The sequence below is a fragment of the Ambystoma mexicanum genome, chromosome 4p (assembly GCF_040938575.1).
Source record: "Ambystoma mexicanum isolate Mex_15411 chromosome 4p, UKY_AmexF1_1, whole genome shotgun sequence".
In the NCBI taxonomy this organism is placed as follows: Eukaryota; Metazoa; Chordata; class Amphibia; order Caudata; family Ambystomatidae; genus Ambystoma; species Ambystoma mexicanum.
The window spans coordinates 502,877,172-502,894,053 of NC_090927.1; the positions used below are offsets into that span (position 1 = coordinate 502,877,172).

A 16,882-nucleotide genomic window follows, 5' to 3' on the forward strand; every position below is an offset into this window, starting at 1 on the left:
CCCCACCTTAAAACCCAACAAGTGGTGGCTTTCCGCATGGATGGGTAGTAACCGAAACGCTGACTCAATGTCAGACTTTCCCGTAAGGGCTCCCTTCCCTGCCGCATTAACCATCTCAACAGCATCCTCAAAGGAAGTATACTGCACCCTGGCCCTTTCCTCACTAATCCCGTCATTGACTGAATCCCCCTCGGGAAAGGAGAGATGATGGATCAAGCAGTACTGGCCCTCTTCTTTCTTGGGCACCAAGCCTAGTGGTGATATCACCAAGTTTGGCATTGGTGGTTGCCTGAAAGGCCCCGCCACCCTGCCCAAGAGTACCTCTTTGGCCACCTTCTGCGCAACCACTTCAGGCATCCCCAACGCGGAGCGCAGATTGAGCACCTCCACGCCCTTTTTTACCTCTGCGCATGGGATCTTGAACCCCCACCTGAAACCTTCCCAAAACATTCTGGCGTCACTCAAGTTATGATAGACATTTAACCACGGAGTCATTGCTTGCAAATTGATCGGTGTTGGCAAACCGATTTTAATCAAACCATTACATGTTCTTTTGAGGGCAGGTTCAGAACTACTTCTCCCCCCTCATTCTTTTTTGACCCTGTCTTTCCCTTTCGGGCTGCTCCTGCATTTCCCTTCACTGGAGGTGGTGCTGCGGTCTTTGCCGTAGCTTCCTCAGGGGTGCCTAAACTTGCAGGATTTATCAAACGGGCAGCCTTCCTCTGAATTGACCCTCCAGCATTCCGCTTGCTCCCCCTGGTAGCTGCTTCTGCTGTTCCAGGAGGAGTGCCCACGAAAAGACGCCCTACCGCGCCGATTGGACCCCCCCCTTCCCCTCCAAGCCTGGGGCTTTTCAACCACGGCTTTCTCGCTCCCTTCTCCTGTGAGTACCAGTTTGTCTACAATACCACCCACATCCATTTCATCCCAAGACAGGGCCGGCCATACCTGCATCTTTAACCGGAATGCACGATCGTACTGCAACCACCCTTCACCCCCCCTTTTTAAGGGGGGGTGAAGAATGTAATGACCATAGGCTAGCATAGCTAAGGCATCCTGAGGGTATTTTTCAAACATTATTGAAGTGTAAACTAAAAACGCTTTCAACCAATTGCGCATGGTGGCCTCTGTCTTGGGTGTTTCCTTGTCCCGCTTCTCCTTTTCTTTTTCTGACAGTTCCTTTAGCCCGTTCCCTAGAGGCTCCATCCCCACCAGTTCCAGAATTTCAATGAATTCCTTCCTCCATACCCTCTGCTTGATTGACAATGGTATGTGCCAAGATATGGAATTAACCGACACCCTAACTGGTGCAAACCCTGGCATAACCCTCCCATATTGTGTCATTGTCCCCCACACTCCATCCTGATTGACCATTGGACAAGGACTAGGCCCTGGAGGTAACACCGTGTTAGCCATACCCTGTCCCCACCATGTGGCGGGCTGTACTGCCCCCCCCTGCAGCTAAACCTGGCTGAATTACCGGGCCCCCCCCACCACTGAAACCGTGCCCGTTGGTGATATGGGATGTTGCATCTGTGCAACCTGTGTGGCAGGGGGGTTTCCAATACTGTTATTCGCTACCACACCGCCCCCTTGACTATTCGGCTGCTGTGCTCCCGCATTCACCGCTGAAGGTGCTGACCACAAGGCCAGCCCTTGGCTCCCTAACACTGGCACACCCATGGTAGAGGGACACGCCTGTGTTGGCCAGTCTCCCTGCCCTTGGTTCCCTGGCCCCAGAACCCCCCTGTTAGAAGGGTTGCCTGGTTGCTGGTACCCCCGGGCTCCCAGCCCCCGACCCTGTTGCCACACCATTCTGCTGTAATACAGCCGCCCCATTTCCCAACTGGTTAAACGCATTGATATTCCGGCTTAACACTTGACCATTAGCCCCACTCCCCCAGGCCTGCATACATTGCATCACCATACCTTTTACCGCCTCCATGGACGTGGGACCATCTTCCCTCGCAGCCACCGGTCTGGTTGCAGGCCTGCTGGGTGTTCCCTGCTTCCTTGGTGCTTCCACAACCTCCTGTGTCCTTCCCTTGTTTTTTGCCCCAGTCACTTTGGCTTTCTTGTTCCTTGCTGCCTGTTCCTTGCTTGCCAAAGCCCTTTGGGTCATCACTCGCTTCCTCTTCCCAGATGGCTCCTCTTCCTCCTCCTCTTGTTCTTCTCCTTCAAGTTCCTGAATGTCCTCCTCATTTTGAAACATCAGCGGTGACTCCGGGCATTCACTTGTACCCGGCTGACAAACCAGTGACTCCATCCACTTGCTCCCATGCTGGCTGATGCGCGTCCTCTTCTCCTACGAGCTCCGATCGCTCCGCTCACCTTCGCCCCACGATGGTTGATCCCCAGCGTCACTGTTCCGGTCTGTGTGTTGGCTGCTGCACGTCTCCTCCTCCCACGAGCTCCGCTCGATCTCCTCAGCTTACGCCTCCTTCCGGACAAGTGTTCCGCAGCTTCTCGTCCTTGCCGTGGTGCTGCTCCCAGCTGCTAGGCGTCCTGGGAATCTCCTTCTGCTGGCCTCTCTTCTTCTCGCCGTAGACCAACAACAAAAAACTCCTTCGTGAATCTCCCGGGTGCGAGTCCTCCGCGACGAGTCTGAATGCTGCTTCCTTTGCAGATCCCGTCTGTTATAAAGGGGGAGACCCCTCCCACTTCCCTTTGTTTGCCCTTTCACGGGCTTCGTTAGTGTTTTGCCGCGCTTGCCAGATTCGCTGGCTTTTCCTCCTTTTGCCGCGGTGTGCACGGCGCCTCCCCCTTCTCCAGCGAGGGGGGAGGACATGTGAGAGACACTGCCCGGGTTATCGGGGGTGCCTCCTCCATTTTTGTGGCGCTTTCATCGTCACCTTCATCGCCAGCAGCAAACCCTACGTGTGCTGCATTTTTGACTGCCATCTTATGTTGTAGTAGTAACGAAGGTTGCAGCTCCCTAGGGGAGTGCTTGTGCGCCTCCATTGCTCAATATTTGAAATTCCCATGGGCACATGGGTGAACACACACCGCTGGTGTGTTTATCCCTCATCTAGGAGACAGTAGGTGAGAGGCACATGTGACTGGGGTTTTATGTTCTTTTTTTGTGCTATGTTCATTTGGGCTGGGTGCAGCTGGAGGAAGACTTAAAAGGGGACAATCTCTGTGGTGTTTTTCCCCCATGTTTTCTGGGTGCCCTGTTTTTCACTGCTCCTCTGCTCTGTGTGGAGAAGGGACTGGCTGTGGTGGGAGACTGTGGAGCTGATAGTGGTGGAGGACACGCCAGGTGTTTTTTTCTTCTGGTTCCAGTGTAGGTTGCTGCCCCTAGTAAAAAAGGGGTGCTTGTGAGCTCACCAACATCGTGGATGACCAGAATCCAGGAGGTGCTGCTGGTGAGGCCACGGAGGCTGTGCAAAAGGAGCATAAATGCTGCAGCAGCAGAGTGCTCTAGTCCCAATGCCTGAATCTGATGTGTGTGAGACAGCACCCAGCCTGGGCGCAAGGTGGACTTTGTGGGTCTACCGCTTGGACATATATTTCAGAGCCACAGGGGAGAGTGAAGATGAAAACAAAGTGGCAACCCTCATTTGAACCTCATTGTAACCTGTATATATATACTGCTAATGACTATGTAACTATATTGCAACCTGTATATATATTGCTAATGACCATGTAACTAAGTAACTAAGCTTTTTACTGTAACTAGTGCCACGATGTCCTCGGGCTGTTGTGCGCTATATAAATACGAATAAAACAAAACAAACAAAACAAAACGATTTGTTTGACTGCCTTGCAGTGCAGCAGTTCTTCAAGACTTCGCACCCAGCTGATGATTCATAGACTGCGGCGAAGGATGCGCTGCATGAAAATTTCATACCCCTCGCATACATGGACTATGAGAGGTTCATGAAGTGCAATGCAAAGCAGAATGACAATGAGTCCCTTAACTCTTTTCATAGCCGGTTGCGGCACATGGAATGAAGGTGTTTCTGGGACAATGAACAGGAGATGATCCACAACCAGTTAATCCAGAGGTGTGCATCGGGCAAGCTGCGCAGTCAAGGGCTGAGGGAGCCTTGGCCAACTCCTGGAGCTTGGATGATCCCTTAAGGTGGCGGAAACACGAGCCTTGAAGGTGGATGCTGTGATAAGCTCACTTAAGGTTGACGAGGTATGTGCCATAAATCGCGGCCAATGGATGAGAGGGGCCCGGTGGCCCATGGCGCCGTCAAGAGAAAGGAGTGCCAGGGTGCACCAGTCATGCCTGAAGTGCGGCTACGACCTTCCACACCCAGCAGAGTGCCCCGCAAATGGCAAGGAATGTGGAGGGTGTGGCAATGTTGACCACTATGCATGCATATGCAGAGTGCCTCTTCTAGTGGTAGTCCAGAGGGGCCCCGTTAGCGCTGGAGTTTTTAGGCAGCAACTGCCAAATGTTGATCTGATTGATAAGGAGGAGCAAGGGATTAGACAGGATGGTGAAGAAGATGAGGATAAAGTAAGTGTTTTTCAATTGAGCGTGAGTGTGCTGAGGGCGAAACCCAAGAGGCAACGGAAGTGTATGGTACGGGTTGATGGATCACCGGTGCCAGTGTTGGTGGACACAGGGCATCTGTTAACATCATGGCGAAGGTACACTTTGACGCAATGAAGGACCCTCCGGTGCTGGTACGCCTGAGAGGGTGCATCTTTACGTTCGGAGGGGACCAGCCAATCCCACTGGTGGGGGTGTTCGTGTTGAAGGTGGAACATGGTTCCAGCTCTATTAGGGCCAGGTTTTTTGTCAAGGACGCGAGTGCAAACACTTTGCTGAGCTGCGCGGCGGCCGACGCCCTGGGAATCGGGAGCTTCATGTAGAGTGTGTATATGGAGGACATGCAGAAGGTGCTGGAAAGGTTTGCCGGGGTGTTTGTTGGAGTTGGTCAGATGGTGGGCGAACCGGTCAGATTGCACATTGATGATTCTATCCGCCCTGATGCCCTGAACCACCAGCGGGTCCTGTTTCACCTATGGGACTTGGTGGAAAAAGAGCTAGGCAATCTCACTGCTTTGGACATCATTGAGAAAGTGGAAGGGCCAAGGCCCTGGGTGTCACCCATTGTGATTGCATGGAAGCCCAAGCAACAGACTGTCAGGATATGTGTGGACATGCATTTGCCCAACATGGAAATAAAAAGGGAGAGACATTTGACCCCCACAATCGACAACATCATATCTGAGCTGCAAGGGGGAAGATTCTTTTCGAAGCTTGACTTGAGGGCTGGATACCATTAAGTCATGTTGCCACCCGACTCCAGGTACGTTACCACGTTCACGACGCCCCAGGGTCTGTACAGATACAAGCGCCTCAGTTTCTGTGTATCAGTGGCGGCTTAGGTGTTCTAGAACATCATAAGGGGCACTTTGGCTGACTTTGGGAGGGCATAAAAATAAGCGATGATATTTTATTGTTTGCAAGGTTAGAGGTGGAACACATGTCAGGTTTGGTCAGCACATTGGAACGTATTCAGGCTCTGGGTCTCACGCTCCACTGATACAAGTGTGAGTTTCTGAAGACCAGCATTGAGTTTTTTGGCTTTGTGTTCAAGGAAGGCAGTGCATCGCCTGACCCTCAGAAAGTGAGACATCTCATGAAGGCTAGGCCACCAAAGACGGTTGCAGAAGTGTGCAGTTTACTGGGGATGGTAAAGTACTGCAGGCATTTCATCAGGAACCTAGCCATTCAGTCGGTGCCGCTGAGGAACTTGATGAGAAAAGATACAACCTGGCATCGGGGTCCTCTGGAGCAGGCTGGATTCGAGAATGTGAAGATGGCACTCACAACTGAGCACATGATGGCATTTTTCTCCCCATCTCTGCTGTCTGAAATCGTGGTTGACACAAGCCTGTTTGGACTGGGAGCGGTCCTAACTCAGATGGATGCCAAGGGTGAAGTGAGGCCAATTGAGTTTGCCAGCCGCGCCCTCTCGGACACAGAGCAAAGGTACTCTCAGATCAAGCGGGAGGCTCTCGCAGTGCTCTGGGGGTGTAAGCATTTTCGCCTGTATGTGTTTGGTTGACCAGTGACGGTGGAAACAGACCACAAACCTTTGTTGACAATCATGGCAGAATCGTCTTCCAAGCCCCCGGCCAGAATTGAACAGTGGATGTTGGCTCTGTTGTGTCACTGGTATACCGACCGGGTGCAATTAATGCAGCTGATTATCTGTCGAGGTGCCCCCCGATGAGAGTGGATGGTGGGACGTGCACAGTGGAAGATGCCGATGAACACGTGCAAGTTATCATCGTTGCGGCCACACCAAATGCCATGCCAATCCGGGAGTCAGAGAAAACATCAGGAGAGGACGAATGTTTTGGCCTCCTCCAAGGGGCCCTTTAAAAAGGGGAATGGAAGACTGTTCTGGAAGGCCTTGGCAGACGGACTCAAGAGGCCCACACAACATTGGAGCAGCTGTTAGGGGTCTTTGACGAGTTGTCATTTGCTTACTCGGGTCTCCTGTTACGTGGGGACGGGACAGAACTGTCATATCTGGGAGCCTGGTCCAGCAGGTGATCAAGCTCGCTCACCAGGGACATCAAGTGCCGGTAAAAAGAAGGCCTGCATGAGGCAGAAGGTTTGGTTTCCCAGCCTGGAGAGGAAGTTCGAAGAGTGGGTGGCAGCCTGTGTGTGGTGCCAACCGGCAGCCCCGGTAAAAAAGGAGCCCACGATTGAGTCTATGCCTCAGTGCACACAGCCATAGGAAGTGGTGCATGCAGATTTTGGGTCCATGGGGCACGACACACATTTTCTTGTGGTAGTGGACCAGTGGTCCAGGTACCCAGAAGTTGAACTCCTGGATTCAGTGTTGTTTGCCGACACAGCGATGGTGTTGGAAAAGATATTTGTCACTTTTGGTTTTCCCCAGGTGGTGTGCACTGACAACGGGCTGTTGTTCCAAGAGGAAAGTTTCAGTCAACTCCTGTATTCCGTACTCCATCGGAAGATAACACTGCTGTGGCCAAGAGCCAATGGAGAAGCATAGCGATTCATGAGGACACTGAACAAGGCGTTTTGCATTGCCCATGACCAGGATCAGTGTCTCAAGAGGGCTCTTTATCAGTTCTTAACGAAATATCGGGTGACGCCCCACTCCTCCATGGGAGTAGCGCCAGTGGAGGCGATATTCAGGAGATGTCCGAGAAGTTTTCTGCCAGACGCAGGAGAGGGAGAATCGGGGATGATTGAAGGTGAACGAGTGGAGGAGGAAAAGAGGTCCCGGAATGAGAGTGAGAACGTCAGGTGATGGCTCTGGACATATCAACTGGTGCCGGGGGATGAAGTGATTGTGAGGAATCGACATGCACAAGGCAAGCTCTCCCAGATATACGAACCCAACCCGATGGGCATGATTGCAGTAAAAGGGTCCATGGTAATTGCCTCTGATGGAACGACTACTTCCTGTTGAGACTGCCTTCTCCCAGCTGCCTTCTCTATGGTACACTGTGTCTTCCGCATAGGTTGCGGTTTGGTCTCTCACCAGCAGAGACCTTGGAACTGTGGTTGTCTGACACACCTCGGCTCGCCAGGTTACCCAGGTTTTCGACCCACTATGTAGCTGTTTTGATCCTGCCTCCAGGCTGCGTTTGCTCTGCACGAGTGCAGTGACGTCCACTCCGCACAGCTTCCTTTGGGTTTGCTGGATTCACATCTGCTCCTATTTCCTCCCAGGTAAAGGCTGTGTCCCTTATAAGTTGATTTCTAAATTGAGGGACTTAAAAGTTGGCACATTTACCTGATTTTAATGCAGATATCTAAAATAGATGAAAACAAAAAGAAAAACACTTCTGGCCAAAACCAACATGGTTTAGAGCAGATGGGAAGGGCTATGGAGGCTTGGAACATTGCTTGGTGTTTCATGGGTTAAGGGGCAGCAGGGGCTTCCCCCATTCTAGTAGTATACTTACACGGACAAAAGTATGTTTTGTGGCCAGATGACCTTGTGTTTATAGGGGTGGATGAGGTTAATTTCTATAACAAAACACATTTTTCAAATCAGATGCATTTTTTGGACAGAATTTTCCTTTTCAGAAAAAAACAAATAACATGATGCATTTCGTTATGCTTACTTTCTTGTTTTCACTTTCTATATTTTACCATTTAGCATTTTAGTATAACATTATTTGTATTACCTGTTCGCTTTAAGCTCAAGGTTCTTTGAATAGGTTATTATTACATTGAACCGAATGTATTTACCTTTTCTTAAAAGGTTTGAAAGCGCTTGACCTTTGACTGTTATATATTGTTTTTACCTGCCCACTCTCAAGCTTTTACTATGACCCATTTTAACCGCAATCTCACCCTCTGTTTCCTGACCCTATAGGTGACTTAAAGTCTGCTTTAAGTAAGTAAAAGAGGGGCTTTCTAAAGTGCAAAAGTAGCTGGGAAGCGACAGAGTGATGCATAATAGAAAGGGGGAGGAATATAATGATGGATCATGAGGAGGTGGGGTATCACATGGGGAAATTGAGAGTGGAATCAGGACGTTGACCTTTATGCAAATGGCATCATTTAATAATCATAAGATATCCATGAAAATAACACACCATGTAATATGTTGGTTTGATGAAACAGTCATTAAATAAAGGCACACTATCTGTGAGTCCTAATTTATTTTCATGGAATGCTTGCTGCCAATTTCACTTACAGCGCTTAGAAGCAGGCCAACTTCATGAATTATGCATTAATACCACATTTAGGCTTTCATTTTAGCATGTTTTCCCAACTACCTTTTGACCTTTGGTTTTTATGTACCTTATGTGGTGCAACTGATCCTTGATCAAGCTGTATCACCTTGTATTCTTCTTCATAATCTTTCCACTTTGCAAACGCTTTTTCTGTATCTCTTCTCTCGTCATAGGGAATCATACCATCGCTTCCTTCTTTTGTTTCAACAGACACCTGAGAAAGTGTGTTCAAACCAATATTACAAATTGTATAAACAAAATGTCAACCAAGGCGTCACTCAGGGGCATCTTTACTATCTCGCAGTGACATGGCATATCATGCAAATCCTACACAACATCAGTCAAGATCTGTTTCGTTTGTTGATAGGTGCCTGAAATAAATATGCAGTACAATAAATAATACACATTTTTTAAGGCTACAGAACTCTGAGGTGTCTTGCAAAGCCCCATTATGTGCACCTGAGGAAACGTTTTCCGTCATAAGGCTACGTGGGGATTAGGTTTTCGCCCAAAATTCCGTGTGTCAACCACGCACAATACTAGTTGTCATGCTTCCTCTGATAAAAACTCATATCGTGGTCACATTATGGCTCTCGCCTGTCTGCCAGTCTTTGCGCCCTGTTGATTGACAATGCCTTAACAACCATAATCCCCATTCCACACTCGTGGGGTACCTGCAATCCTACATCTACAAAAATAGATCCACACCACAAGCACGATTTTCTAAAGCAATAAAAGGCAGCTCTGGCAGCAGACTTCACGAGTTTAAAAGTATAAGAGGACAAACATATCTGGCGTTCTACTTGTACATGATGGGATTATTTCTCTCCCAGGACAGAAAAGGCTCATCACCACATAAGCAAAGCAGTTGATTGGCATTGTGATCACTCTACATACAGCTGCAAGAGTTCTTGCACAGTGCTAAGACTCTCTAAAGCAGACCTAAAGAGGGCAAAAGGAGGACTTGGAATAAAACCTTGTCATGTGCATTTTATGGAGATGCTTTGGAGAAAAGGGAAGCAATGATCTGTTTGCATGTTAAGGTCTTTCACAGCTATAGCCTTAAATAATATACACATACCATAATACATAAAACCTTTATCGCAAAGATTATGAAACTAAAATACATGCAACCCTCCCCACGTCCAGATGCCCTTAAATACCTTTTCGTTCCTGCTGAAGGAGCACCAGTTTGGGCACAGCCTATTGGTGTTGGTCGAAGTAGAAGTGGCAGTAGAGGACCGCACAAAATATATCAATTGTAGGCAAATGCACCGAGAAGAAGGGAAGAGGGTGATCTCCCTGCGAAGAACATTCATGATTGTAGCCCATTAGAGTAGGATCCTGCACCACAGTAAGCAACGTATTGTTTTCCGTGTGGGGACATAGCAGCATCTTCTCTGAAGCACCCACCTGGTGTTACCCTCATGTCTGCATTTGGCAAAGGCCATAAAACTGTAAATTCTGCCATGCCATTGGTTAGGTGACAGCAACATGTGCTATGCTATGCATTATGCTATTAGGGCATTTTAAAAACATAATGTTTGAACCGAAAGGTGAACCAGTACATGTATTGCCCCATTTGCTAAACCCGAGCTCCACCCAGTTTTTTTTATTTGGTTATCTGATAAATCAACCTTTCAAGCATTAAACAAATATTCATTTTTCAACACTTTAAAATAACTGTGCGATTTTACAAATTAACATAAATTAAACAAGTTCTTTCAGTCATGTTTATAAATCATATCAATCACAGTGATATCACAAGCTAAAAGAATTCTTAAAACTTTGATAAAACAAAAGCAAAAAAATAAATCACACGGTCATAAACATATAACAGATACAAATAACTCCAATAATTCATGATCCTTGTTTCATAAATCAACATGGAGTTCATTTACTAATTTGCCTCATTTCCAACTAGTGGATGGACCGAGTCCAAGAAGTGGACTATCGCCACTCTAACCGCCTGTGTGGTATTAGAAAAAATCATCTGCCAAATTTGGTTTGCGTCGACTGGGCATATATAGCAAATCATTTTTTTAAGTGTGTAAATCGTTGAGCGTCTAACATAGGACATGTCACTATAAGATGTTGTAGAGTTTCTTGGATTTTCACAGAAGCGCCAATAATTTTGCTTTGGTTGTATTTGTCTCCGCCTAGCCATCACATCATTTGTGGGCCAGAGATTAAATCTAAAGCGCATGTATTCTCTGAATATACGGAGAGGGGCATTTCAACAGATAATCTGCTGTCTCACAGTAGTGTTTTACACCAAATAAGGAAACTTCAAAATCTTTATATGTAGTACATTTGGTCTGATTGCTACACCAATCAAACTGAAAGATTTTTATTTTGGCACGCCCTGGGTTCAGTATAAGTAGATCTAGAGTAACTGAGGCATCTGCCATAGCGTTTAAGATGTGTTGGCGCCATGAGAGAGGAAAACCATGATCTGATGCTAATAAATAACGTGCAACTACACATAGCATATTTGATGCATTTATGCCCATCAAACACTTTCTCAGTAGAGTACACATACGCCACACAATGCGCGAGTAAAGTGACAATGTGCCCAATTCAAACGTATAATCGGCAATGGGGTACAGCTTGGTAACCGCATAACTTGCTTCCAGAACCGGGATTCCAATCTGTCCCAACATGGCTGCTCGCTTGGAGCCTGTGTTTCTGAGCCATAAAGTAATATGGGCATTACCTTTTGCTCATAAAATAAGAATGTGTTTATAGGAAAACTTCCCATATTTATAGACAAGGATTTTAGCCTGTGATATTAACGTTTGCAGTTTGTTGATCAAATCCATGCTATACGTGTCATTTGCTATATTGCATGAGATGGACAATCCTAAATACTTATAGTGAGTGACAACCAATAGTTCCGTGTTCTGCAGTTTCCACGTGAATTTGGTTCGTCTAGATCTAGGGCCACTATTACACACAAGAATCTGTAGTTTTTCCGTATTAATAACCAAGTTATTGTCGCATGCATAGACATCTAATTTGGTCAACAGGTTCTGAAGCCCGCTCGGTGTCTGAGATAAAAGGACTAAATTATCTGCATATAGTAGCCAGATGATCTTCTGAAGTCCGAGCTTCGGGGCATCCCCTATGGCATCCACAAATGTTTCACCTACATCCAAAATAAACATATTAAACAATGTGGATGCCAAAATGCACCCCTGTTTAAGTCCTCGTAAGGGGGAAAATACAGAGGAAAGACGACCATCATGGGACAACCTTACTTGCATGGTGCTGTTGGAATGAAGGTGCATAATCAATGCAAGCAACGAGGGTGGACATTTGAGATGAGCTAACTTTCTATACAAGAGAAGACGATCGATGGAGTCAAACGCCACCCTAAAGTCAACAAATGCTAGGTATAGCGGTTGCTTCTGATGGGCCTATTGGGCTATAATCATATTAAGAGCAATGATATTAGGTGAAGTCCCTACTGCCGCAACAAATCCTGCCTGAAAAGGATCCCTCAGGTTAGTTCTTAGAGTCCAGGCATTCAGTTCTTTAAGGATGACCGGGCTAAAGATTTTACCTGGGGCGTCTAGCAATGATAACGGCCTATAGCTCGATGGAAGTTTCTGATCACCCTTTTGGTGAATGGGCAATATGACTGAATGCTTCCAGGATGGAGGTAACATTTGAGTTTGGTTTATAGATGTAAATATAGCAAACAGAATAGTCACCCAGAGCTCGGGATGCTGCTTGAACATATGATTTGATAGACCATCTGGACCCGGGGATCTGAAGCGACTTATTTTGTCGATATAAAAATGAATATCATCCAGCTGGAAATCGAGGTGAAAGGCTTTTTCCACAACAGTAGAATCTAAATTGCCACAACCTGGCACAATGGAATCAGGCTCGGACTGGCCCTTTCGGTCTTTCGGCCCATGGCCGAAAGACTTTGGGGTCCCCTGGGGCCGGTTTTCCAGCAGCCACCTCTGGACCGGTTTCTTTTGGCAGGCCCGGCGGCCCCGGGCCGGCCTAGTGTGTGTGTGTGTGTGTGTGCCGAGCACCACAGAGCAGCAGCTCGCTAATGGCTCCAGGGGCTCAGAGTCAGAGCAGGAGGCCGCCCGCGGCCGGGAAGTCAGATGGGGGGGGGCTTGGGCCGCCTGGGCTGGGCTGTGCTGTGCAGCAGGGCAGGGAGCCAGGAGGGGGAGGCGCCGGCGCCGCGCGGTGGTGGCACTGTCTGCCATCTGCAGAATCATCATAGCAAGGTAACACACTAGATGTTACCTTGCTTTGATGATTGCATCTGCATCATGCATGCATGCATAATTCATTCACAGCGTCGTAGGCCACCGGGGGCTGCAGGGGGCCGGTGCCGTGTGTGCTCGCCGGCTTGCGCTCCGCTCGGGCCTGCAATGGCCAGGCCAGAACGTTTCTTTGATCTGTGGGAGGGAGGCAGGCTGAAGCAATTGCAAACACACAATAAAGCAATTGTAACACCTGCCTCCCTCCGAGTCCTGACCCTGGGGGGGCAGCCTGCCTGCCTGCAGGGCTGAGGGCTGAGCTGGGAGCCTGCCTGGGGCCGGCACTGCCAGAACAGTGACACATTTCACAGACAATTGCTTCAACTTTGCAGGAATTAAGTAACACTTCTTTGCAAAGTTGAAAGCAACTGTCTTCAACTTGTGCCTGAGGGCTGGGCTGGGGCCCGGGGCCGCCGGCACCGCAGAAAAGCCAATGAATGAAAATTCGGCTGGGAAGGCTGCCCTGCAGTGCCCACCCATTTGCTGCTATTTCTAATTGCCTTGGGCCTCGCTTGCCTCTCTGGCCCACCCTGGGCTGGCCCTGATTTATTTGGGCACGCCGCAGTCACACCGACACAGCGCAGCAGGCAGCGCTCTGGCAGAGAGACAGAGAGAGCCACCACCACCAGGCACCACTGAGCTGGACCTCACCAGACAAATTGGAGGCCGACAGTCCAGTGCCCAGTTCCCACACACAGGAGGACCACCAGGCAGCAGGTGAGGCGGCCAGCAGACAGTGCCCAGTGCCACTGCCACAGGCCACAGTCCACAGACAGCAGGGCAGCCCAACAGCCAGCCAGCCACTGAGGTAAGGACTAGTACTAGTACTATTCTCGTAAGGCCCATCATATCATCACCTGTAGTGACTCAGGGCCGCCTCTTCGCATGGCTATGTTGTGAAGAATACAGCGAGACAATGCTAGTTTGCAAACAAACTATGGATCATATTGAAGGGCACCCCATGAATGATGGAGGCACCTAAATTGAGGCTTTTGAATCCCAAATCTCTGTTCAATGTCATTCCGACTTTTACCATGTGCAGCATTGTACTTGCTCTCCCCTCTATTTGTGGGTTGGAGTTAGGGTGAACAGGTAAGGCCTTAACCCATAGCCGCTGTCACCTTGAAAAGGGAAAACAGGTGACTACAATTGCATGCTGATTCTCCGAAAATAAACCAACACTATGTCACTTGCAAATGAGGCTCTACCGGCAACGCGCATTTGATCTGAATTCTAACCACACATGGGCCTAATTCACAGAGCGTAATTCCTATGGGATTGTTCCATTATAAAATGCTTCTGTGAATCAGGTCCATAATGTTACTTAAGCTTAACTAGCAGCCAGCCATCACCGAACACCGGTGTCTCGAGTTGCCTCTTTATTTGACTATGATTAAAAATGTAGCTGTCATATGTGGAGCTTGGCATCTTGAAAAGAGCATTGGTAACTAATATATGTTTCGCATAAAAAATCATCTGCGCATTTATGGAGTGATAATTCTTTCGATTCACATAAATGTGCTCATTGTTCACAGTGGTCTTAATTGGGGTATGTGTGCAATCTATGGCAACTATTACATTTGGGAACTGGTTTAATTCATAGAAATGTTCTTTGGTGCACTGAAAGCTTTCGCGCTGATTTGATTAAACTCTGACATGACACATCAAGTAGTAACACCTACTTCCATCATTCACCTGCATGCATGTTCCACCGAAAGCATCCCGCGGCCTGGTAATCCCCCCGCCCCCCCAGCACCTTCAGGGGCCATGGTGCGCGTGCTTTAGCATTCCATGCGCCCCGGGCAGGGCACCAGTGCGAGCCGAGCAGGATAGCACAGCTCGGTAGGAGAAAGCTGCACAATGATGTTCATGAACACATTCAGTGTCTAGAGAATGTTAAATATTAGGAGCCCCAATTGTATTGGCAAGCCATGTTCATATGTTTTGCCTTTCTTAGAAGGGGGCTGACTGTGCGTGGGTCCTCTGGTTTGCGATTCTTGTCCACACTGCTGTAATTTTGGTCATAGAACAACATGGCTCACCCTTCATTGAGATAATTCTACGAATGTGTGTTCTTTTGTTCTTTTCCATTTAATTTTGCCTCTAAACACTGGTGGCGTTGGCACAACATGGAACCCTGGTGTCAGTCTCAGCAGAGAGGCCAAGCAAAGTTTGGATGGGCATGGAGTCTGAAATCCACCCCCGAATCACTGGGCCAGTTTGAGGTACACACAGTGCCTCGGTGTAGTGTGGATGGCTGCTTGTTCCTATTATATATCCACAATTCCTGCCCTCCATCTTGAGTCTATATGAAAAAGTTACACCTGTCGCAACATGGAGACAGAAGTCGGATTAGCAACTGCTCAAGCATGGCTACATGATTAAACTCTGACATGACACATTTTCTAAAAAGCAGCTGAAATTGAAAATGGCTACTGGTGTAAACAAAATTACTTGCTACCTGCTGCTTCGAGTTACGTTTTTCAGCTCACTTAATAAGCAATGCTTGGAATGTGCACTGCATAGAACCCACACATAGTTCTATGGGAAGAAAATAATAAAAGTGATTTCCTTATTAAAGGCTCAATCTATCTCTCGTGGATACTGCAATAGCGCGGTTACCTTAATTAAAAAAAAAAACAAGACAGTGGTGTGCTGCTATGGTACTTACTAGTGCCTTTAACACCCTAACGTCTTTGCCCATCGTTTGCACCTAGCCAAGGAATTTGCAATATTAAGAGCTAGAAAGACAGTGCAGTGGTTTGGCAAATACAGGATGAGGCAGGGGCAGCGAGCCCACCACCAGCTAGCTCAGTGCATTTTCACGGACGCGGCGGGGTTAGTTCTAATGGTGGTCCCTTACATTTCTGGATGGCGAGAGACACAAGAATGTTATGAGCAGAAGTTGCACATATGCTGATGCCTGGTGTCTAGTGCTTGACTATTCTGATGTCAGGGGATCACCTATGAGCTTTATTTTTCCACCATAGGCTTCCATGACTTTACTGTGGGGAGGGGTTGCAACTGGGGGAAAAGATGAGCGGGAACAGCAGAGAGTGAAAGCAAGAGGCACAAAAGAAGGATGCAAGTTAAAGTAGGCATGGAAGTACAACTGAGCGGCTGGATGCGAATGATCGCTGGGCTGCATAGAAAGTAATATATGTATTTTGTTCAAATGAAATTGGGATTCAGACACGGAAAGAAAGCTGCACAGATTGGAAAGCAAACTTTCATTTAGGCAGTTATCACGGATGGTAAAAGATGGCTGGGATGGAACATGACATAACATAATAACAACCATACATGGACAAGTTGTACATCTCACCATTTGCCTCAAATGGTAAAATATTTGGCATACTTGGAAAAATAAAAACAGTATATGCACAAGAAGGGTTGTTTTCGAGGTTTCTGGTGGAATGAGAGGTAACTCTCGGGTCTGGTAAAGACTGCGTGCGATGGACGTTGAGGAGAGTCTTGTGGGCTGGGTGTGTGGGGGAGGTGAGGTTCAAGGGGGGATTGGGAAGCAGGTGTTTGTGCCATAAAATGAGGAAGCCTCCGACGCATTAAAATGAAAGCCGGACATCATAATTGCTTTAACCTGGCTGGAGGCCAAGAGAAAGTCATTGATCGCCACCAAATCCCAGGCCACCAGCCTTTATAATGAAGGAATGTCTGTGCAACATGGTGGCTGAAATCGACCATGTAGTACGTCAACCTGCCGTTTTCTAAGTACCTCTGCTTTTATAGATTTCATTCAGAGCAAGGTACGAGAGGAGTCTGTACGATTTTTTGTAGTCGAGGTGCACAGTGTAGGGTGGCAAGATTTTCATGATGAAAATCCGGGATGACCCGACTACCCCTAATAGCTGCCCGTTCCCCAACCCTGCACCCCCCAA

The 16,882-nt window shown here is 47.9% G+C and overlaps 1 protein-coding gene across 1 annotated transcript in view; it reads right to left on the reverse strand.

Moving 5' to 3' along the window:
- The window catches only part of LOC138452841 (uncharacterized), a 317,626-nt gene that overhangs the window by 85,179 nt on the left and 215,565 nt on the right, over positions 1–16,882 (reverse strand). Inside the window, exon 4 of the mRNA XM_069605185.1 lies at positions 8,768–8,914. Within this exon, the coding sequence (XP_069461286.1) occupies positions 8,768–8,914 (147 nt within the window). The remainder of the gene's footprint in view (positions 1–8,767; positions 8,915–16,882) is intronic.